The sequence below is a fragment of the Typopeltis vanoorti genome, chromosome 2 (genome assembly GCF_054136105.1).
Source record: "Typopeltis vanoorti isolate ZY-2024b chromosome 2, IOZ_Tvanoo_1.0, whole genome shotgun sequence".
Lineage (NCBI taxonomy): Eukaryota > Metazoa > Arthropoda > Arachnida > Uropygi > Thelyphonidae > Typopeltis > Typopeltis vanoorti.
Window position 1 is genome coordinate 28,186,474 of NC_143550.1, and position 24,514 is coordinate 28,210,987.

Consider the following 24,514-nt stretch of genomic DNA (forward strand, 5'->3'; position numbering starts at 1 on the left):
CCAGGAATGTGTTAATTAACAGAGCTAATCTCAGATGGTATGGTCACTTTAAACAGAATGGGAGAGGAAGATTTGCAAAACAAGTGTTCTCTGCCCAGTTGGCAGGAAAAAAATCCCAGAGAAAGACACAGATATAGATGGATTGATACAGTAAAAAGTGCCTTAGAAAATAGAAATATAAGATGTAATAATGTTGGAGTCTTCACAGGTAGCAGACTGATTTGGAGGAAAATTGTAGATAGGAAGTTAGTAATGATGTAAACTTTTCATATAGTATTATCATATCCTGTACACTCCTTGAGGATATATGTCAGGAATTTGATGATGATTGATAAACAAGAATACAAATGGCAAATTTGTTGCTGTATGTGTTGGAACATTGCTGGTTGTTGCTATCACGTTCTGTGGCTGTTAAATTTTTGATGAAAGCAGAAAAACGGTTGTAATCAGTATATGACATTTTTGTTTGTTGCTAAAGTACTTGATAGCCAGTAGTTTGTGTGGAATGTCAATCCTGATTTATGCACTCTTCTTTTTTCGACATCTTTGACGTGTTCAAACATGCGGATCTCTCCTAACCTTCCTGTTTTAATTTAAGATCTAATTAATATTTGTTTTCTCTTTTTTTCCAATACAGATGGTGCCTAATTAGGACTTTAGTTCCTTGCATTGTCTGTTACAATTTTTTTAAACTAGTCCCACTGTTATACCAAACTGCTGTTTTTGTGCTATGAAGATGCTGGATGTAATACTAGTGAAATATCAGCAAATAAGTTAATAAATATTATTTCTTATCTTTCTGTGTTGTCATCTCTTGTTGATTTGTATTACTGATTGATTCACAGCAACAGCAGCACATTTATTAGCTGCATTTATAATTTACTGATCTGTGAATAACTATTTCTTTTAAGGTAATTTTTATTTATGTAGTGTCTTTCTTTTAGGCAGTTTGGGGTGGTCAAGATTCTTGCTACATTTAAGTGAATGCTACTGGCTACTGCAAATGGCCAAATGTAAATCTCATGAACCATATTCATCATAATCTCTAGCACTTTTCTATAAGGGTTTATAGAAAATTTTATAATAGGTTCTTTAATCAAATCAATAATAGGTTCTTTGAGAAAATGTGACAACATTCTCACAGATTCACAAGCATGCAGTCAAAAATAATTTTTCGTTGTGATTTCAAATACCAGCCATTTTTTTTTTTTATGGCAAAGCTTTGGAGATGTGAAACAGAACATGACACATTTTAGAATTTAAAATATTCATTACTTCCTCATTTTCCACTTCTATGTTTTATTTATTACTTACGTTTTGGTATTTATTCACATTTTAATACCATTAAACATCGATAAATAACTTTCAACACCAAACCATGAGTGTAAGAAGTATAAAATCATTTACTGTGGAAACAAAAATGAAGTGCTTGACATATTTTAGTAAGGATCCCAGATACTGAATTTCAATAACATTGTTTATCTATCAAATTTTCATATATAGTGTGGCATTCATCGCTAATTTGCTGCATTCTTTTCAGTTTGATACAAGTGTCCTTCAGTGGTGTTGCTGTTGAATTTTTTTTGTTGTTTATATTGTGTTTTGCTATGTGTTTGTTGTATTACTTCAGCTTCTAAAGATCGCATCCATAAAGAAACATAACGTACGTCAGCAGTATGGAAGGCTTCTGTACGAAAGTCTGGCTTTGCCTTGGATTTTCCACAATGGTTGCAAAAACTGCTATATGTATGCACCGAAAAATGTGAAAGATCTGTGGACTGTTTGGGTAAACGAGAAGGAGGAAAGTGTTAATGTATGTGAAAAGTGTCTGGATAGATTAGAGCAAATGCAAATGGGAGCAAACGTCAGGAATGTAGCAGAAGAGTATCCTCGGCAGGAATTAATGAAAATGAAAAGCGAAATGAAACATCTAGTTAATGTTATAAAGAAAGAATCAAAGGATAGTCATATATCAGTGTATGGTGACTCGACCATTAGAGGTGTGACTACTAATAAAGTGCACAAAACATGCTTTCCTGGTGGAACAATAAAGCAAATAACTGATGCATTGCAGAAAAGGAAATACTGGGCGTCAAAATTAGTGGTAGTCATGGGCACAAATAACTTAGTTGTGGAGAAGAAGAAGAATGCTGATAGAAACTTGAGGAAGTTGTTGCAGCAGGTAATGAAGAATAGTGTTGTTGGGAAAGTCATAGGCATGTTGCCCAGATATGATAACAGTGAATTGAAAAGGAGAGCAGAGATTCAATTTGTAAATCTGTGGAGTGAATTTGAAGGGAAGTTCAAATGGTATAAACCCGATGGAATACATTTGAATGGGTTTGGTGTTGGGCATTTAGAAAGGCTATTGTTTTCGGAGAAGGCACAGAGTCAAGAAGTTAATGTAGCAGTTGATCAGAGTCTACCTGTGGAACAAGGTAGCACAAATTAACAGATTGTACAGCAGAAGGAAGATGGATATGAGGTTGAAGATGTGGTTGCAGCAGCACAAGCTGATGGAATGCATAGTGAGGATGAGGCAGGTAAGAATGGAAATCACAATAAGGAAAACAGGAGTGGTCAAACCGAAGAGAGAGGTGTGGCATAGCAGCTAGAATAGAGAATGCTGATGCTGGCAGGATGGCCTCAAACACACAGCGTTTGTTATGTTTATACACAAATGTAAGAGAGCTGAATTTGTGGCAGTGATTGAGACGGTATGCCCAAAAGTAATTGGAATAAGTGAAACTTGGTTGTCTGAGGAGGATGTGATGTCGAGAATAGAATTCTTCTTCTCTCTCTCTCTTCCATCATCTATGTGGATGATGATGAGGCTGAATGAACTCTTTCCACTTCTGTCCGTCCCGGGAGAGTCCGAACAATTCTGTCAGGAATAGAATTAGAAGGATATACATAATTTTCCAGAAGGATAATGATTAATGATTGCAGAGAAATGTGTCCACAAAGTGTGAAAGTTCATGGTACATGCACAGATTTTGAATCTGTGTGGTCTGAAGTTGAAATAAACAGGTTAGTATATCTGCTAAGATGCTGTCATAGGCCAGAGAAATGCAGAGAATACTGATTGTGAAATATTTAGGCAAATTAGTTGGGCATGTAAAAAGATGATCCTGATGGGGACTTTAATTACAGGAAATATAGACTGGAAGGAGGAGATAGTGTATGGGAACAAGGAGAGCAAGTTTGTGGGATTTCTGAAAGATAAGTATCTTAAGCAGCATGTGATTGAAGCAACTAGAGGCTTTAATGTTTTGGATTTGATGATAATTTCACAAGATGTAGTTGTTGATGAGGTTGACACTACCACCAGTTGGTGAGAGTGATCATGAGGTACTTGTTTCAGAAGTGGTGAAACAAGAAAAGGTCATTGCCAAAAATGGATATATGTGGAAGTATAAAGCAGGTGATTATAGGATGCTCTGTAGTCAGCATCAGTACATTGGGTAAATGAGCTGAGTGGAAAAGATGTTGAAAATGCATGGAAACTCATAAGGCAGTATTTGATAAAAGCAATGTATGACTGCTTACCGAGGGTTAAGCGAGTGAATACAGTGGGAATGAAATGGATGAACAGCGAAATCAAGCAAACTGTGCTGGAAAAGAAAATGTTATGGAGGGGTGGGGGGTACAAGACTTTGGTGGTGATCAGATCCATTAAGAGTATAAGGTGCACATTAGAAAGGTGATGAGCATGGTAAAGAAAGAAAAGGTGCAGTATGAGAGGAGATTGGCTGGTCAGGCCAAGGTGAACTTGAGGGAGTTTTTCTGCTACATGGGCAAGCAAAAGGAAGAATAATTATGGCAGACTAACATTGGTGGATAGTAATGGCAGCAGACTAACAGCTACAAAGGATATAGTGAAATTATTGAACGAGCACTTTATCAACATATATCGTACTGGTATAAATTATCCAGTACAATATATAGAAGAGATGCAAGTATTAGGAGAATTGGAAGCGAAAGAACAGAGGTGTATCAGATGTTGGTTGGGTTAGATATGAATAAGGCTGTGGGAATGGATGACTATCACCACGTATGCTTAAGGAATGTGCACCACAGTTGGTTACACCCTTGACCTTGTTATTTAATGAAAGTCTTGCAGTGGGTAGGGTTCCTAAGAAGTGGAAAGAGGACAAAATAGTACTACTCCACAAGCATGGTTCTAAGACAAAAATCTCCAACTATAGGTCAGTCTGTGTAACTGCAGTTGTGGTCAAGGTGTTGGAGAGATTGATAAGGAATAGAATACAGAATTGGGTTGATGGGCATGGCATTCTTTATGAAGGTCAGCATGGATTTGTAAAGGGTAGGTCCTGTTTCAGTAATTTACTTGAATTTTATGATAAGGTGACGAGTGTGTTACCAACTTATCATGTGGTAATCTATTAAACGCTTTTGCAAAGTCTAAGAATATCACTGTATATGATTCTAACACACTCAAAAAAGAAGAGTGACCAGTGGTGTGCTGCCCCAGGGTTCTGTTCTTGGGCCCCTGATGTTTAACTTGTTTGTAAACAATATATCATGTGGACTGACTGGGGATCTTCAGCTATTTGCTGATGAAGCACAGTTGGGAAGAATTATAAGTAGCATTGCTGATGCTGAATCCCTTCAGGATGATTTAAATAGATTTTTTATTTGGACAAAAGAGTGGGGTTGTAGTTTTAATATCAATGAGTGCAAGGTATTGCATTTTGGAGTGCAGAAATATAAGGCTATGTACTATATTGATAGTGCCTTACTGCAGGAAGTGGACAAGATTAGAAATTTGGGAGTGATGGTTGACAGCAGACCGAAGTTTAGAAGGCATATTGCTAGGGTTGCACATCGTAGTGCTGCTATGATAAGAAATACTCTAACATGCAAGGATAAGGAAGCGGTTGTGCCACTGTATAAGGCACTGGTCAGACCACACTTGGACTATAGTGCTCAGATCTGGTCACCTGGTTTTCAATGTGATGTGGAGACATTGGAGAGGGTCCAGAGACGAGTGACTAAGACAATATCAGGAGTTTGGAATGCAGGTTATTGAGAGAGATTGCAGAGTTTGGTGGATAGGAGGAAGAGAGGTGATATGATAAAGATGTTAAGTTAGTGACAGGATTTATCAGATTAATCCAGAGAGGATTATAAAAAGAGTAGAAGAACCAGAGGTCATTCCTGGAAGTTATGAAAAAGTGTGGTGAAGAAGGGTGCAAGGAGTAGATTTTTTACATGGTGAATTGTCAGTGAATGGAATGCATTACCAGAATGTGTTGTTAATCCAAGAAGTGTTAAGGACTAAGATTCTGTATGATAAATATGTTGTCAGTTGAATGAACCTCCCATGATGAGTCTGTCAACTCCATGGAGGGTGTAATAATAATAATAATATTTTTTAAAATATACTTAATAAAAAATGTTTATGATTTTCATGAGAGGAATTCATTCCTATTCCATAAATTACATTAAACCTTTTGTTTGCTTTATTCATGAATAATCATGCATGTTATGTATGATTGGAATACAATTTAAAGGCTGCACAAATGAATAATATATCCCTTATTATTAATTCTCTTGCTACACACACACACACACACACACACACACAGTGGCTTAGCATTTCTCTTGTCTTCAAAACAATGCTGCTTCAATTAACCAACTCATGCATGTCAACGATTTCTGGTACATCAACAAGTAACTGAATTTTAATTATACAACCCTTCGTTTAGTTGAACAGCAAACTGCCTTCCAAATGTGGTCAGTTAACTGTCTGTGTGTATGTAACTGTATTATCATAAAATATCTTCATATTTTAAGTATAAAGCAAGTTCTAAGATGTTTATTAAAACATGCACACATTATAAGAATTAATAAATTACCCTAATATTAGCTTCAATGATTTTTGGATCGTGGCAAACAGATTCTATATAAAAGAGCTTAAATCCATATTTTTCAAACACAACATTATAGATTAACCTTCTTCTTTCCACTGTTGTATTAGTTGCATCATAAACCTAAAGATTAAAAGAAAATCAATGTTATTATTTTGTAAAAGATGGATTTCAACATACACTTTTATGGTTTACAAGTGTAAAAAAATATAGAATTTTATTCAAAAACTCTGATATATTTCATCCAATGTAACAGAGACATCATCAGAAAGAAATATGAATCATAAGAATGAGTCACAAAGCTTGTGTCTCAGTCACAACTTAACTGCTCAGACTGCCAATATCTAAGTCTTGGGAGGTGATTACTATTAATTGTTCATAATGTTTTATTATTATTTATTTATTTTTTATCAATACAACCTTTACAACTGTTCCTTTGAACTCTGAATAGTGTAATTCCATCACCACAGCTGCAAACAAGTCATGAAGCCTTATTCATGAATTCATTCCTAAGGAATGAATTCATGATTCATTCCTTTCTTGCTAAGTAAAATTTACTTAGCAAGAAAGTTTTTTTGCTTACTTTGTAAATAAGCAAAAAAAAACTTGCTACAGAAATTTCTCATACATAGTATTCTAATATGTTATGATACACAACACAGAAAGATCACAAAATCATGACAGAGGATGTATGTGTATGAGTGCACACAGCTGGCTAAAGAGATGGAACCTTGACATATTTCTTGAACAGGCAGGAAGATGTAATGAAAAGAGAAAACTGGTAAGAATCTGTTCCAAAGAAAGTACAGATGGAATCAAAGCATAGACATGAAATCATCAGATAAGTTAAGTAACCTGCGTATGAATGTTGAATATGAACATGAGCAGTTGGCCAGTAACTGCTCATGTCCATACAGGAACTGAGAAGAAAGTGAAGAAATGAGGGTGGCCACTTTGCTGATAAAAGCATACTTCATTCCTCTTCATTTGAAAATTGCAGCTCATAAAAAAAAACCCTTTATAAAGTTTTTTTTTTTTTTCCATATGATGGTGCACAGACTTCAATGAAGGCAATAGTTTTTTCCCTCCCAAAAACTCAGGTTTTTCATTCTGCAAAACATGCTAAACAGAAAAACACACAGACATGTTGTATATTTGTTATATTCGAAGCTTGATTGCTCCAATCATGTTATTCCTCACCTATATCCAACCCATATATTAAAGTCAGTAGCAGAGTAAGATAATGTATAGTATATAATTTTATTTTAGTTGTTTAGGACATTTTATATTCATATCCATGATGGTGCACAGACTTCAAAAATCAGCAGAAATGAAGAATGAAAGAATTAACCTCAATTATAAAAAATAATAAAATATTTACTGTAAACATATAAATATATAAAACAGATACAATTCTCTATATTAAGTAATTATCTCACTAAGGAGATCTGATTCATATTCTCTATAGAATTACAATTAATAACTTCTAATACCCTATATATGTAACTAAAATTCTTAGTACATATTCAAAACATATCTATATGGCCATTCTAAAATTACACATGAGCACAATAATATTATCTCATACTTTCACTCTTCTACTTAAATTCAAATCTTAGGAATGACATCAAATATTATACAAAACAAATTGAATATAGCATTCAGCTAAAAGTTCTATAGTTTCACCTGGCCATATGAGAACTTCTTTTTGCAGCACTTACTTTATTGTTTTCTTACTCATTCGTTTACTCTGTGTTATCTCTCAAATTCCAAAGTTAAAAGGCCTCACTTAGCTAAAAGAAGATTATGCAAATATATTTGCATATATCTTCTTTCAGTAAGCAAGTTTCCGTAAACACATATTTCCTTCAATTTACTGAAGTATGTATGTAGAATAATCACACAAACAATAGGAATACATAATTTTTTTTTTCCCCCTCTTATGTTGAGTCTATACACGAAAGGTTGGTTAATCAACCTAATAGTACATTCATACTGCATATGGTAGTTGGCTGGGAAAGGAGAAACTGGTTTACATTTGATTTAAAAGCTTGAATGTTGCATTCCTTGGGAAACACATAAGGGAAAAGACTGTTCTGCAATACAGCTGTAACAGGAATAAAGGAGAAGGAAAAGAAACTTGTTCTGTAGGTTTCAAGGTGTACGTACTGTGAAGGGATGTTGGGCTGCAGCCACACATGTTCCAATGGACTTAGTACCGAGTGGGGAAAATTATTGATGCTATTTCAGATGAACATTTGTCATGAAAATATTTATAGAATACACTTATTGCAGAAACCAAATACCTGTGCAAAAGTGGGAGGAGTGAGTTTGTAAGAGATAGGTTATAAATCAATCTAATTACCCTCATCAGTATTAAGTCAAACATTTTGAGGGAGCTCTTAGGGCTCACTCCAAATGTGAGAGCAGTATTCAATAAATGGGTAGATTTGTGATTTCTGTAAGGTTAAGGTGAAGTAACATCTTGAGCAAAAGAGAAATCCTAGTTTTTTTTGAAGCTGAGGAGACAATGATTGCGATGTGTTTGTGCCAAGAGAGGCTTGATATCAGGGCGATTCGAAGCAAAGAAATCTCATCTTGTCTGGAAATTTGAGTGTTTTCAAAGGTAATACTGAGAGAAAATGGGTCTTTTTTTGTGAGAAATAAGGCAGAACTGGGTTTTGCTAGCACTGAAACTGACAAAGTTATCTGAATCCCTACTGGGTGATGGCTTGGAGATTAGAATTGAAGGTAGTGGTGGTTGATGTTCTGTAGGATGAGGTTATTTGTGTAGAAGAAGGTTTATCAAATGAAAGGGAAGAGTGCAATGTACTGTCATCTGCAAAGCTGTGTATTGGGTTATAGGTCAACTGAAGTAGGTCACTGATATATAGAAGGAAGATGGCTGGTGAGAGAACAGAACCTTGTGAACCCCCAGCATTAGTTGAATAGTGAGAGGATAAGAAACCATTTGCTATCCCACATAATGTGCATCCAGACAGAAAGCTGGTAATCCAACTGTAAAATTGCTGGGACAGATCAAATGATGTGAGCTTGTTTAGTAAGCCTTTGTGACAGATCTGGTCAAATGCTTTGGAGATATGAAGTGCAACCACTTGAGATTCACCAAATTTCTCCATGACATTTGTCCAGAGATGGGTGATATAGGTGAGTAGATATCCTGTTGATTGGCAGCGATGAAATCCATACTGGTGGTTAACTAGGTGCCTTTGAGGTAGTGTAGGAATTGGGAATTGATGGCTCTCTCCATTACTTTAGACAGGACTGAGGTAAGTAAAATAGGATGGTAGTTTGATGGCAGTGATTTGTCACCCCCTTCTTGGGAATGGGTTGAACATATGCCAATTTCCATGCTGTGGGATACCAGTGGAGTAAGAGAGTACTTATAGTCAACATATGATAGGAGACTTTGTGTCTAATTTGGACAATATTTTTCTGATGTCTTTCTGGTAAAAGGATATTGGGAACACTGTGTATTAAGCATCTGCAATGATTGGGGGGGGGGGGGGATTTACCATGATCAGTAAAGCATGCATTAGAGGCAAAGTTTGAAGCTAGAAGATTGGCTTTTTCTGTGGATCTGGCTCTACAGTGTTGGGGAAAAGTTATGACAAATTACATGGCAAGAGACCCAAAGGCTCGCCTGCTCTGTGGATAGGCTGCAAGTTTCCTGCTTTTTGCTCTTTCAAACTCTGTTTTGGTAGCATTGATAGCTTTTTTTCTTTTTTTTTTTTTCCACATGCAAGTAGCAAAATGATAGTATCACCATATTATTGAAACAATGGATTATTGTAGAAAGATTTTGTTCACTTGGTTAGAAGTGAATTATATGAGACAAAAAAATTGTATTATTTTTTAATCCTTCAAGTTACTAGAATGTGAGGAAAAGTACACTTTCATAGTTTCCTATGAGGTAGTGTATAACATGTTTGTAACATTGCAAATAAAAAAATTCTCAAACAAGTACAATCTGCTCATTCATTTTGAATAATCCCATATGATGGGTGTGTACTGCCCCATAGAGTATTGTGGCCATTTAAAAAAAATCCTTACAGCAACATGAAATCATCCTAGGAAATATCTGCACACTGAGTGGTGAAAGACAACATCCTACTGAGAAGCAAATGAAAGAAAATAGTCTTGGACCCAGTAACTAGACAACAGAAAGGGTATTACTGCAACATTGATCCTCGAAATGAAGTTCATTAGCCGACTGATCTTGGCTGGGTCATTCAGGACTGCTCGTCTTGGGGATAACAGGTAGTGTGAGTAACAGTATTCCCTTTCGAAGTCCACAAATTACAATGAATTTTGAACATGAGAGCAGGACGGATCCCAATAATGGTGATCTAGAAATAGAACACTAAAAGATTTGAAGTGTGGTAAAGAATAGTAGAAGAAAATATTAAGCAAAGATAAAAAAACGAAGAGGCCAGTACCATCACTGAGAGATCCCCTCCACTATGAACAGTGTCCCACATAGAGGGGCATGGTCTATAGTGTACAGTCAACTGCTCTATCTAATCCAACTTTCAGATCCACCATAAGTTAAGTGGTTTCAACTGTGTGTTGTATATAGCTTAGTGTTTTAACTAATTTCTTTCTTATTCCATATAAATGTATTCAGTTAACTCCTCACCATACCAGCTTGTTTATTCTGTTGTCTATTTCCATATTTAATTTAAATTTATGCACAAAAATTTTACTAATCATGCCCTAAACAGTTGAAATGTTGTTTTGTAAGCTCGCCATTCACAAGATGCAGCACAAGACTGTTCCTGCTTATTTTCATGCCAAATATTACAGCAGTTATTCCATTTAGATAAATCATGAAGACTTGCACCAGATTTATTTAGGAGTATAACATCATCTGCATAAAGTAAAGAACCGCGATTAACATTTCCAATTTTACCATCTAGCTTAATGACACATTGATGTGATTCATATAGATCAGCTTTTTCAAAGTGTGGTCTGCAGCCCACTAGTGGACAGCACAATGGAATTTTATTAATAATTTTTTTTTTTAATCTTAGCCTATAAGTTTTCAGACAGAGTTAGAATATGATATATTGAAATCAAATTAATTAAAAAGTTTTTACATAATTCATTTAATTTCAATACAATAATATGGTTGATGAGAAATAAATGTGATTATTCATCAATCTGTATAAGTTAAACATAGAAAGAATGGAAAATTTAGTTAAGATAGATTAACTACAAATAATTCATGGATCATAGTCAGTGTAATATAGTTGGAAATTAAAAAATTAAAGACTAATGAAGGTATTTAGAGAATTAAATCTCTCCTTATATGCCACTGTGAGACAGCCAGGTAAAAACTGATACTATTAGGAACTGGTGTGTGTGTGTGTGTGTGTGTGTGTGTGTGTGTGTGTGTGTGTGTGTGTGTGTGTGTGTGTGTGTGTGTGTGTGAGAGAGAATGATTTAAAAGAAAAGTGTTCATGTACATGTAATAAAAAATTAAAATTACTTATAATTAAATTAAATAGTTTTTAATAATAATAGAAAAGTAGAAACATATCTGCCTGCTTTCTCAAAGTAGAATAATGCAGTTACATGGGACTAAATAGACTCCAGGTAAAAAGAAGACCGAAAATTGCAATGTCAATTTTTGCAAATAGCAAAAACTGAAATTGCAACTCATGCTTTGGAATAAACACATGCCACAGATGGAGAAAACAACTATCTTAGATTTCCAAAACAATTCTGCATTTCTGAAACTATAGCTACTAGAACTAACAACAAAGCAATAAACATTCATAATCTCTACATCATCAATCATCATCAACCATTGTATGATTAGGAAATTATATACAGAAATATTTGTATAGCAAAAACTCATGGAGTTAAAGTCCATTAAATGAAAGTGAGCCAGGTTGCTCTGTTTTTTGTACCAAATGGCAAATGATTCATGAGCCTCATCTTCAAAAAGAAGTTTGCTTATGTACTAATTAATTTTTTTCTTCAATTTCTTTGGTCCTCCTATGTGTAGATTCAATGGCCTATAGAGAGCAAAACAGTAAAACAAACAATTCCCAAATATGATATGAGTAAACCCTGGATGAATGAAGATACTTAAAATGGAGGAAAGAAAGAAACACAAAAATCGTCCTGAATACAAGAACTTAAACAAGGAGATCAGGAAAGAATGTAGGATTGCAAAAGAACTATGGCTCAACAACAAATGCAAGGAAATTGAAATTCTGGACAAAAAGCACAAAACCAGAGAACTTCATGAAAAAGTTAGGGAGCTAACTAACAAATCTTGCAAAAGGGTAGGCTCTCATTACATTGAAGATACCAGTGGAAACATCTTAATGGAGAAAGACAAAATAAGGGAGAGATTGGTAGAGTATTCAGGGGAACTCTACAATCATGATAGAATAGATAAGCCAATGCAATAAGATTTGGAGGGGCCTACTATTCTTATCTGGGAAGTAACAATTGCCATTAGGAAACTGAGACCTGGAAAAGGTCCAGGAATGGATGGAATTATGGCAGATCTAAAGGCTTTAGATGATAAAGCTATAAGATCACCGACTATAACATATGTAACAAAATATATGAAACTGGACACCTGCCAAAAGATTTTAAGCACTCTACCATGTTTCTATCAATACCTAAAAAATCAAAGACAATCAAATGTGAAGAGTATAGAACAATCAGTCAGATAGCAAAAGTTATGTTATATATCATCCTAGAAAGAAATAAACATAAAATCAAAATGGAAATTAATGAAACACAATCTGGTTTTCAGGAAAATAAAGGAACTAGAGAAGGACTCTTCAACATTACAACTATTATATAAAGATATCTGGAGAAGCAGAAAGAAATCTACTTATGTTTTATTGACTACACAAAGGTCTTTGACAAGATACAACATGAACAACCAATCAAATGCATCAGAATTTAGCAGTAGATGATAAAGATGCTAGATTACTGATAAATCTATATTGGGAGAAAAACTGCCTCAATAAAAATATCAGGAGAAATCTCAGAGGAATTCCCAGTAAAGAAGAGTGCCAGACAAGGCTGTGTTCTTTCTCTTATATTGTTTAACCTCTATACTGAAAATATCGTCCAGCAATTAGAAGAATTTAAAGGAGTCAGCATAGGAGGCAGGAATATAAATAACTTAAGATATGCAGATGATAAAGTACTGCTAGCTGAAAATAAAAAAGATCTTCAAAACCTACTAGAAGAGATGCTGAAGCTAAGAGAAAAATATGGATTTAATTTCAACTTCAAAAAAACTAAAACCATGCTGGTAACCAGAGAAAAAGGAAAATACTCAATATAAATATTAAGATCAGAGGCAATACCTTAGATCAAGTAGAGAGTTATACATATTTGGGTCAACTAATTACAGAGAATGGAAAGTGTGATAAGGAAATACTAAGAAGAATAGAAATTGCTAGAGCAACCTTCATTAGCATGAAAAACATTCTGACCTCAAGGGAAATTCACACAAAAACAAGAATTAGGCTGTCCAAATGCTATGTATGGTCAACACTGCTATATGGAGCAGAGACCTGGACAATATCAAAATATTGCGAAAATAAACAAAGTCTTTGAAATATGGATCCTCAGAAGAATTCTTAGAGTCCAATGGACTGCCAAAAAACTAATTTAAAGAAATATTAAAGATGATTGGAGAAGATAGGAATCTGTTGAAAACCATTAAGAAAAGGAAAATCACCTACCTTGGCCACACACTAAAGCATGAATCCCTACAAAAAAACACTTCTAGAAAGAATGATACAAGGAAAAAGAAGAAGAGGAAGACAAAGATCATATTGGATGGGAAATATTAAGGACTAGACCTTTTTGTCCTGTGAAGAATGCAAAAGAGAAGCACAAAACCATACATGGTGAAAGCTCATGGTAGTCAACCTCCTGGAAGGAGATAACATCTGACAAGACAAGAGAGCAAGAACACCTGAATGTAGGTTGGTGTCCCAACCATAATTTTCTATTCAGCATTTCCTTGGACATTCAATTAGAACGTCGACTGCAATATCCTCTCTTATTTGTTAAGAGTTTACAGAATGTCTCTATAAAGAAGATTTTTATATTTTCTTTATAGAGACATTCTCTACAAAGAAGATATAAATAGAAGATCAGACTGTTTAGTATTTACACAAAGGTTCAATTCCAATTGGTGCAATGACTAAACTGTTTCTTTTAGAATCTGGAAATCACTGGCTCAACACCAAATACAAAAAATATACACGTTTAATAAAACTAAAACAATATATACACTTTAAATAAAATGAAATAACTACAAAATACTGGATTGTTTAACATATACCTAATCACGTCTACCAGATTTAACACACCATGTTTTCCCAATAATAAAATGTTCATAGTCAATTTCTTTGGTAGGGCCTTTTCTGAAAATATAAAACTTTCTTCATCTTTTCCATATGATCCATTTTTTCCTTCTTTATATAGCACACAATATTATTCCTCCTGTCTCACTGAAGTATAAGTATTTCTTACTTCTTGCAGATCTACCTATGTGACGAACAAGTTACTAATTTTTGTACTGGAAAAAGAAGTTTCTTCTACTACTTCAGAAACAACAGATCTAAGTAGAGCTCTTCATGTTAAACCATTTTACAGTTTCAAATTTCACAAATTGCTTTTCCATAGTAATCCAGTGTGTCCTTAAGATAGAAGATGAAATTTTCCATTCAGCATTTCCTTGAACATTCAATTAGAACACAGACTGCAATATCTTCTCTTATTTACTACTTGTTGACAGTCTCAACTCCTCCAGTTTAAAGACTCACAGTTATACGATTATTTTTCAGAATCGTCTATTAATATTCTTTTGAGTGTCACATAAAACTTAGAACTTCCTAAGAGCAAAATTTCTCCGGTCTGCATTCTTAAACTTCCATTAGCTCTGTCTCTCGTTTTCCTAATTACTCTGATACCGAACATGCTCTCTCTCTCTCCCAGTCAGCTGTCAATCACCAATCAAACTTCTCGGTGAGCATGCACACTCCATATAAGTGGCAAGCAAGAAATTACGTAAAATGACTGACAAGCTGTCACCATTAGCATAACGAGAATGTCTTTATAAAAAACAACACTTAATAATTTTACACTACAATAAAAAGGATTGAAGGTAACATAACTATCAGGATCTGGTAAGTACCTCAAAATTTCAAATAGTTTAAATTTCATTTTAACAATAATAATATCAATAATGGGCACATCGCAAGTGCTGGTGTACATGTTATGAAACCAAACCTAACAATATATTAACATAAAGAACTAATTGTAAATTTAATGCTTTTTACACCAACCATCTCAGTTGACTTTTGTGAAGTGTTTCTGTTAGGTGTCTTTGTTGGCTCTCTTCAAGAATGATCAGTATTAGGAACGTGATCTTGCATTAGTATTGTTTGAAGGCATGTTATCCCAAAGCTATTAATGATATTAACTGCTAGTTAAATAGTAATGTAAAATGTTGGGGCATCATTTGAAGCAAATGATTTTCATTTATTCCATGTTTTCAACTAATAATAAAGTGAGTAGTAGTTTGATGCTATCTATTTAGTGAATTAAGCCCCTTCTCTCACTATTTTTTTAACTATCATTCATTTACCTTACTTTTGGAAAATGTCCTTCACATTTTCTTTGAAAACAATGTTGTGCTCAAAACAGTGCACACAGCGTAATTTTTATAATCAATTTGATTATTTCATCATTTATTCCATAATAAGCTTGTCCATCATTTTAGTCTATTCATTCCAATCATTTTAATCATCCATGTTTTGACTATTTATCAGCGGTTCTTAACCAGTGTTCTGCCAACTGGTTACAAGTGTTCCGCTAGTGAAAGATGTCACATGACACAGTCTGAGCGTAATTGCCTACTCTGATCCTAACAACTGAACACCTATGCACGTTGACTTCTAAACAAACAGAATATCATTTATAAATCATGTGTATGCAGGAGGGGACGGTGAGGACAGTCATTCAGTGATGTGTGTTGTGTAACATCATAATAGCCCACAGTCCATTATTAATGTGTATTTAGTTTGTATGTTGTCTAACATTGTAATATCGCACAGTCCATTTTTAATAATTATTTGGTTTCTGGGTTGTCTAACATCGTAGTAGCTCACAATGGATAATTTATTATTAAACAAAAACGTGATTCTGAGGCAAATATTAATGATGGGGTAAGTACAACTGGAAGTAGTAGTAAAAACGTTGCTGCAAATGCATCTCATATAGAAGACAGCTTTATATGTACTAAAATAAAAAAAAATTAATAGACAATATTTGGATGAATATTTAAGTTGCGGTTTTACATGGATCAGTGAGGTCCATGTCTTCTATTCCCCAGTTTTTCCCCTTGTATGTGGGGAAAAACTTGGGAATAGCTTAATTGAAAGCTATTTTCAATGGTTCCTGCTAAGTTGAAATGCCACTTTACTAAGAAGCATGCCAATCTTGATTCAAAAACTAGATTATTTCAAGAGATTGTTGGACATGCTAGTTACACAAGTAAAATATTTTGAAAAGACTGTTAAAATTTCCGATAAAGGCACAACTTGCATCATATAAGGTAGCTGAATTAATTGCTGTAAAATTAAAACCACAATACTATAGCAGAGTCTCTTATTTTATCAGAATGTTGTGAAATAGTAATTATGTTTGGTGATGAAGCAATAAAGGAAATTATAAAAATTCCTCATTTGGATGATACAATAAAAAATAAAATTAAAGATATGTCAGGTGATATTGAGAAAACAGTTACCAATAAACTTTCCAAACAACATTTTGCTTTGAAAATTGATGAGTCCACTGACATTAGCATTAAAGCTCATATGCTAGGATTCATTCGTTTCATTAATGAAAACGAAATAGTGAATCAATTTCTATGCTGCAGAGAACTTACAGAACATATAACAGGACAAGATATTTTTGACTCTATTATGTCATATTTAGAAAATTTTAAAATTTCATAGGAGCTGTGTGTGTAGGAATTTGTACGGATGGCACTCCATTAACGGTAGGCTCTATTAAAGGATTTGTTACCCTTGTAAAGAAAATAAACCCAAATATTGTATCTGTGCACTGTTTTTTGAACAGAAAATCCTTAGTTTCAAAAACATTACCGGCAATATTAAAACCTGCACTAGACCAAGTTGTAAACATGGCAAATTACATCAAGTCAAGACCTTTAAAAGCATGCCTTTTTTTAAAAAAAAACTTGGAATATCTATGGAAGCCAAGTATGAATCTTTGCTTTTGTACATTGAAATAAGATGATTATCCAGGGGTAAAGTGCTATTCTGAATTTTAGAACTTAAGAATGAAGTTCTTAAGTTCTAAAATTACTGGCCTTTTTTCAAAATGAAGGTACAGATACTTTTGCAAAATATCTTCAAAATTATATTTAGTGTGCTAAAATTGCATATTTGGCCGATATTTTTAATTACTTAAATAGCATTAATACAATGACATCCACATCCACTAACAAATTGTCAGCTTTTCAGAAAAAAATACAGTAGATATGTTTCCTTCACTCCACAATAAAAATGTCGAGGGAATTATTTCCATTATAACAGAACATTTAACAATATTGGAAGAAAAGATTTCAAGTTACTTTCTTTCCTTCCTTAAATGCACACAATTATGACTGGATAGGAAATCAATTTGGCATAGTTAATACATCGAGTTGTGAATTTTTGTTACAAGAAGAAGAACAATTGGTTATCTTGTCAATGGATTGTACTCTAAAAATGAAATTCTCTGAAATAACTCGAGGAATTTTGGATTTTCGACCAAGCCGAATACCCAGCTCTCTCCATAAGAGCACTGAAAATTTTGTTACAATTTTTGACATCATATTTGTGTGAGTTCGGTTTCTCAATATTAACCAATCTTCTTCTTCTCAGCCATTTTCTGTCCACTGCTGGATGAAGGCCTGCTCCAGTTCTTTCCACTTTCTCTGTTTTTGGCAATGGACCAATTTTCCCCAACAAAATTTGACAATTCATCACTCCACCTTCTTTTAGGACGTCCTCAGCCTCGTTTCCCTTCTTTTGGAATATTAACCAATATAAAAACAAAAAAGCGTGAATTAGACCTGACATTGCTGAAATCTGCAAAAGACGACAAGCTCAAGTATCACATTAAAATACTTACCATTTTTATAAAAGTCCATGCATATTTTTATTGTTAGTTTTATGACTGTAATGCTTTTGGTGTTCTCCAAATTTTTCTTATAATCAAAAGTATTCCATGACTTCGAAAAGGTTAAGAACCACTGATTTACATTATACAATTTAATGTTTTAAGCACACTTTACCAATTCTCCTTTTATACTGGTTGTTCAAGTTTCTTTCTGGATTTCAAACATTTATATGTTCATTGTTTTATTTGGCCACATTATCCAACCTATAGTTCTGTATCCATTATTTTAGCTAATGAAAATATAAGATTGAAGAATAAATCGCATCTTTTTACCCTCAATATAGTCCCTTTTTTGCTCTTTTTTTTTAATTATAAATACAGTATGGTCAATTTGTACTACTTTTGATTTATATTAGCACAAATATTCATATAAGACATACTTTCTATGCCTTACTCATAAAACTTAGGATTCCAGCCAATAAAGTTGACGAAATATGGTGCCCCTATATATAATAAGCAAGCTATTAAACTCACTGAAGCAAGTCTGGTTGGCCAAGTGGTTAGTGTATCTGCTCTCCAGCCAAGAGGCTGGAGGTTCAAATCCTGCCAACAGAATGGATGTTTGTGATTGTCCTACTAACCAATTACTGTATGTGCTATTGTGACCTGTGTCCTGGCACAGTATGGCCCTTGTAGTCTTTGTGCCATTTAAAAAAAAAAAAAAAGTCAAACTCACTTAAATCAGGCAAGTTGCATTATGCAGAACATACCATTTCTAAATGGGTACAGAATTGTAGTACCTAAGAAATAACTTCAAATATTAATATCTGTTGATAGAAAACCGTGAAGCTTCATGAATTTCTATTTTTCTGCAATGGGTATTGCAAAAACATGGGAAATCACGAAGTGCAATGTTTGAAACAAAATGGTATGTATGTATATATACTACTATAAAGCTGATCCTGAAGTTACTGCAAGAAATTTATACAGACACTAAAAGCAAGATCAGCAAAGTGGAACATAAACAAATTAGGGATATTGCTTTATTAAAAGCTTTTTCCTATGTGTGTGTATTATTCACCAAAGACATATTAAGTGAAAAGGATTAAATGCAATATGCTGCCAATATTTTCATTCAATACTTTACATACAATAGTAATTCATTATGCTATTTATATTTTTTAAATACATACTGCTACTTCTCCTTCCTCTTCCAGCCAACTGCACATGTCTTCCAGAGCATCTATTGCACATTTACTGTAATACAACCAAATTAACATTAGACTTATGCCAATGATCATTAAAAACTATACATAATTAGCATAAACATGGGTAGTATGTTCAGGAAAAATTATCGATAATAGGAAAATCTATGAAGAAGAATTAGTTATTAACAGTATCACGCTCAGTAGCAACTTGGTAGTATCAACTAGTCTAATGAATTTTTACTTCGTAATCTTCTACAGAAGTCATGGTCTTATTTTAGGAGACCTAATGTTGGAATAAAATTGAACAAAATCTTGCCCAGTGTGACACCATCATCATATTTACTTGAAGGCCTAGAATGGCTTGAGAATGTTCCATGCTCAGCCTCTTCAGTAGATTCCCCAGGTTAACTCACTTGGTTAACCATAGTACTAAATATATTATAGATCACAAATCCCTCTATGGGTGGGGGTGGCACATAGAAACACTCAAAAAGATTTCGGTATTTATTCTTGACTTGTAATCAGAGCAAGTAGCAAATCTTTATAAACTTAGGAATATTTTATTATGCCATGGATTAATACTAAAAAGGGAGAGCGGATGTTGAAAGTGGCAGTGAATGTGTCTGTATGAAGATGGATTATATTGCAATATGGATGAGGAAGTTGAAACTGAGCAGATTGTGTGGCAAGTGGTGATAGGGTGGAGGAGAAATCATAACCAACAAGTGGCTTGGATAGGACTGGTTATAGACCTAAAAATGAATTACTGTGTTTGTTTACGAATGCCAGCATTAGAAATAATGGACATGAAATGGTTTCAGTGATCGAGTTTATTTGCCTCAAAATCATTGGAATAAGTGAAACATGGTTGAATGAAGATGATATTCTAATGGGAATAGAAATGAAAGGATACAGTATTTTTTGCGAGGATAGAAAGGGAGTGCTGTTGATGGTTGGAGAGGAATTATGTCTGCATAAGGTAGACGTGAAAGAGGGAAATAGTGGCAATGGTTATAGGGCAGTGTGAAGTCACGTGGATGTTGCTATAGGCCCGGAAATATGGAGGGCAGTGATGAAGAAATGTATAAACAACTTGGATTAGTGAACAAAAGAAGGGTAATTATTATGGGTGATTTTAATTATGGTGGTAGAGATTGGAATGAAGAGATAGCATTTGGGAATAAAGAAAATTAATTTCTCAGGTTTCTTGAGAGATAACTATATCAGGCAGCACATAAAGGAGAGCACATGAGGATCAAGAGTTTTAGATCTGATCATTTCATCAGAGGATGTAATTGTGGTGGGGTTTCACACTTTCCTCCAGTTGATGAGAGTGATCATAAAGTGATCACCCGGGTTGTGGCTAGAAGTCCGAAGGAAGACTCATCGAGGGAGGATGAGTCCGAAGAATCATCCTCCCTCAATGAGTCTTCGGACTCCTTGGAGGTGTCAGGAATAATAAAAATAATAAGGCTAGTAATTATGACAAGCTTAGGAGACAGCTTGGAACTATAGCATGGAACGAGGAGTTGAGCAGTAAGAAAATAAATGCTACTTGGGAACTGACAAAGAGATACATAACATCATCAATGTGTGTGAATGTATTCTGAAGGCCAAAAGGCAGCACATACGTGTAAAATGGATGAATAAGAAACTTAAGCATGAAATCTTATTCATCCATTTTACACGTATTTTTACACGAAAAGAAAGAAAGTTATTCTACACGAAAAGAAAGTCCTTTGGAAGAAGTACAAGATGAATAATAGTAATCAGTCACATGAAGAATATAAAGAACAAGCCAGGAGAGTGACTCGGAATCTGTGTGTTGAGGTTTAAATGCTGTGAAGAATTCATGTAGGAGGTTTAATGGAATATTATCAGCACGGAGGAAGGATTTAAAATAATTTTAATACTTCCAATATTTCGTCTCTGTCACAGAGACATCTTCAGGGATTACAAAAAAATCTTTTGTAACAACACGCACACAAATGTAATACAATAGTAAGTGAAACTAAAGTCCTAACAAGGTGGTGCACCCTCTATGGGCATTAGCAGGTAGCCTAGGATGTAAAGAGGGATCTCTGATAACTGTTTCCCAAATTTTGGGAAGTTTAATGCAACCATAGTTTTTAAATTCGGTTGATTCCGAGTGCAGATGCAGATTCAAAGAATAGTCTTTTTTTTTTTTAATTTATTATGGTGGAGCATGGTGGTTTTTTTCCAGAAGATCCTGTGGGTTGTATCCAAAACATGGTCTGCAATGCCAGATTGACCATAATCGTGATTGCAGATGTATGACTTCTGCTCTTCTAACCGGATAGTTGCTGATCTGCCTGTCTGTCCAAAGTAAGCCAGTTTACAGGCACAAGGTACTCTATATACTCCAGGCACTGAGAGAGGAGGGAGCTGGTCTTTGGTGGAACGGATAAGGGCAGCAAGTTTACAGTGGGGCTTAAAAGCTGTATGGAGGTTGTACTTTTTTAACGATTTGGCTATTTTTTCTGAAGTACCACGGGTGTAAGGTATGGTGATGGCATTTCTGAAGTCCTTCTGAAGAGATGGTTGGGGAATGGGGAAGGAATTGAGTATTTTTTTTAATTCTGTAGTCACTGTAGCCATTGGAAAGGAAGGTGTTGTGTATGTGTTTGAGTTCAGTTGAAAGGGCAGTTTCACTGGAACAAAGATTGTGGGGTCTATTGGTGAGATTTGTAATAATGCCATATTGCTGAGAGTAATGGTGGTGGAGAGTTTGTGAATGTATCTGCCTGTATGAGTAGGTTTTCTATATACAGAGAAAGAAAGGTTTACCATTAGGAAGGTGTGTTACTAAGGTGTCTAAGGAAGGGTAAACAATTGCTATTTTCCTTTTCCATCGTAAACTGGATTCTTGGATGTAGACTATTGAAGTGACTGAGGAGGGAATCTAATGTGTCTGGGCCATGAGGCCAAATAGAGAACACATCATCTACATATCTTAGCCAGATAGAAGGTTTTAAAGGGGAAGAGTCGAAGGCTTGTTTTTCAAAATTCTCCATGTAAAAATTGGCAAGAGGGGATGAGAGGGGGAAACCCATGGCAGTTCCCTCTATCTGTTTGTAGATTTTGTTCTTCCAAGAAAAATAACCAGAATAGATGGCAAAGAAAAGAACTCTAAGATATCAGAAGGGAAAAACGTTTTTTAAGAGTGTTAAGGTGTCAATTAGCAGAATATTTGTAAACAATGAGATGATGTCAAAGGTGACCAATATGTCTGTATTATTTAAAGTCAGATTTTCAATTAAGTTTTTAAAGTGGGTAGAGTTTTTTACATGAGATGTGGTAAGACCAGTGAGGGGGGGGGGGTCAAAAAGTTAGCTAGCTGCTTTGACAATTTGTAGCAAAGAGCATTGGTGGCATCTACTATAGGTCTTAGGGGAGAATTAGGTTTGTGGATTTTCAGTAAACCATATATATGGGGGGGGGGGGGGGGTGAGAACCGAATGGTTTGATTTTTTTTTAATGTCAGAAGACCAAGAGGAAACTTTTTAAGTTTAGTTTCACTTACTATTGTATTACATTTGTGTGTGTGTTGTTACAAAAGTTTTTTTTGTAATCCCTGAAGATGTCTCTGTGACAGAGATGAAATATTGGAAGTATTAAAATTGTTTTTAATCCTTTCTCAGTGCTGATAATATTCCATTAAACCTCCTACATGGAGAGTGACTTAGTAAGGAAAACAAAAGTAGAGTATGATCAGAATTGGCAAATCAGGCTAAGAAAAACCCTAGAGAGTTTGTTATTTATAATGTGTATTTTATATATATTTCCCTCTTTATGTATATTATTATTCTCTCTATATACTTATGAGATGAAATATTATATAATTTTTTTTTACTAACAATTATTTTTATTTTTGACTCCGAGCATCCCTATATGTTATTATATTTGCACAAAAAGTTCACTCCAATTGGTGCAATGACTTTAACTCACTCTTTCAGAATCCAACTAATCATTGACTCAATACCAAGTACAAAATAAACACATTTAATAAAACTAAAACAATATATATACACCTCTAGTAATAATACATAACTATAACTACAGATTATATGGATCCAAGGCCTTATTTAAAAATATAAACTTACTCTTAAGACTAAACACTTTTTCTTTCACAATCACAAAAAAATGTTCATAGTCTTTTTCTCTTTCTGTTAAGGCTCTTTTCCAGAAGTTACAAGGCTCTGTACTTCATTTTCAGGATCCTTTTCATCAATCAATATAACACACATAAAGTCTTCTTGACTATATCCTGTTTTCCTTTTAGTAGTAATACTCATCAGATCAGGCACCTTTAATACCTAAAAATCTTCTTAATCAATATATTTTCTAAACTTTCACTTTCAGGCATTCTTAATACTTATAAAACTTCCTTATCAATATTTTCTCTAAGAAAAACATTCACTTTAGAATGTAAGCAACAAGTTCTTCTTTCATTCACAATACTAAATTGACAGTCTTAACTTATTTCACCATAAAAACTTACAGTTTCAAGATTTCCTTTTATTCATTACTTATTTCTCCTTGAAACCTAATATTTCCACTATTCCCTTTTCGGAATACACTATAAAATATCTTCCGACTGCCATACACAAAAAAAATATCAAGTTCCTTCTAACTTGAATATTTACCGGCCAATTTATAAAAACTTACAGTTTCAAGATTTCCTTTTTATTCTTTACTTATTCCTGCTTGAAACCTATTATTTTCACTATTCCCTTTTCGGAATACATTATGAAAATTCTTTTGACTGCCGCACACAAAAAATCAAGTTCCTTCCAACTTGAATATATCTCGGCCAGTGTTCTAAAAAAACTTCCGAACGCTCTCTTGTTTACAACTGTAACTTGGATACGCAACGCTTTCCTTGTCAGCTGTCAATCACACATCAAGTTCTCTCCGGGAGCATGCGCACTTCACAAAAGTCAGAAACTATGCACTGCAATAAAATGGCTGACTCGCTGTATCCATCAGCGCTAAGAGAAAGTCATTCACAAACACAAAATTCAACATTTTAAAATACAACAAACTTTCTTATAAGTAACACAAATAATCAGTTTAGTAAGTACTTCAATATTTTTACTTCTTTACATGTTACTTCTAATATAACATTTTCATAACGAGCACATCACAAGTGCAGACACTGCGTGTATGAAAACAAAAACTAACAAG

General features: G+C 34.3%; 1 protein-coding gene across 4 annotated transcripts in view; it reads right to left on the bottom strand.

Moving 5' to 3' along the window:
- Window positions 1–24,514, bottom strand: part of Pfrx (6-phosphofructo-2-kinase/fructose-2,6-biphosphatase) — a 512,820-nt gene that overhangs the window by 373,661 nt on the left and 114,645 nt on the right. For all 4 annotated transcript variants that reach the window (XR_016549397.1, XR_016549395.1, XM_090404174.1 and 1 more), the window contains exons 4-5: window positions 19,292–19,355; window positions 5,883–6,017 (exon numbers count right to left, since the gene is read on the bottom strand). Coding sequence is in view for 2 of the 4 variants with exons in the window: in XM_090404174.1 (XP_090260300.1) it covers window positions 5,883–6,017; window positions 19,292–19,355 (199 nt within the window). In the remaining 2 variants the exon portion in view is untranslated. The remainder of the gene's footprint in view (window positions 1–5,882; window positions 6,018–19,291; window positions 19,356–24,514) is intronic.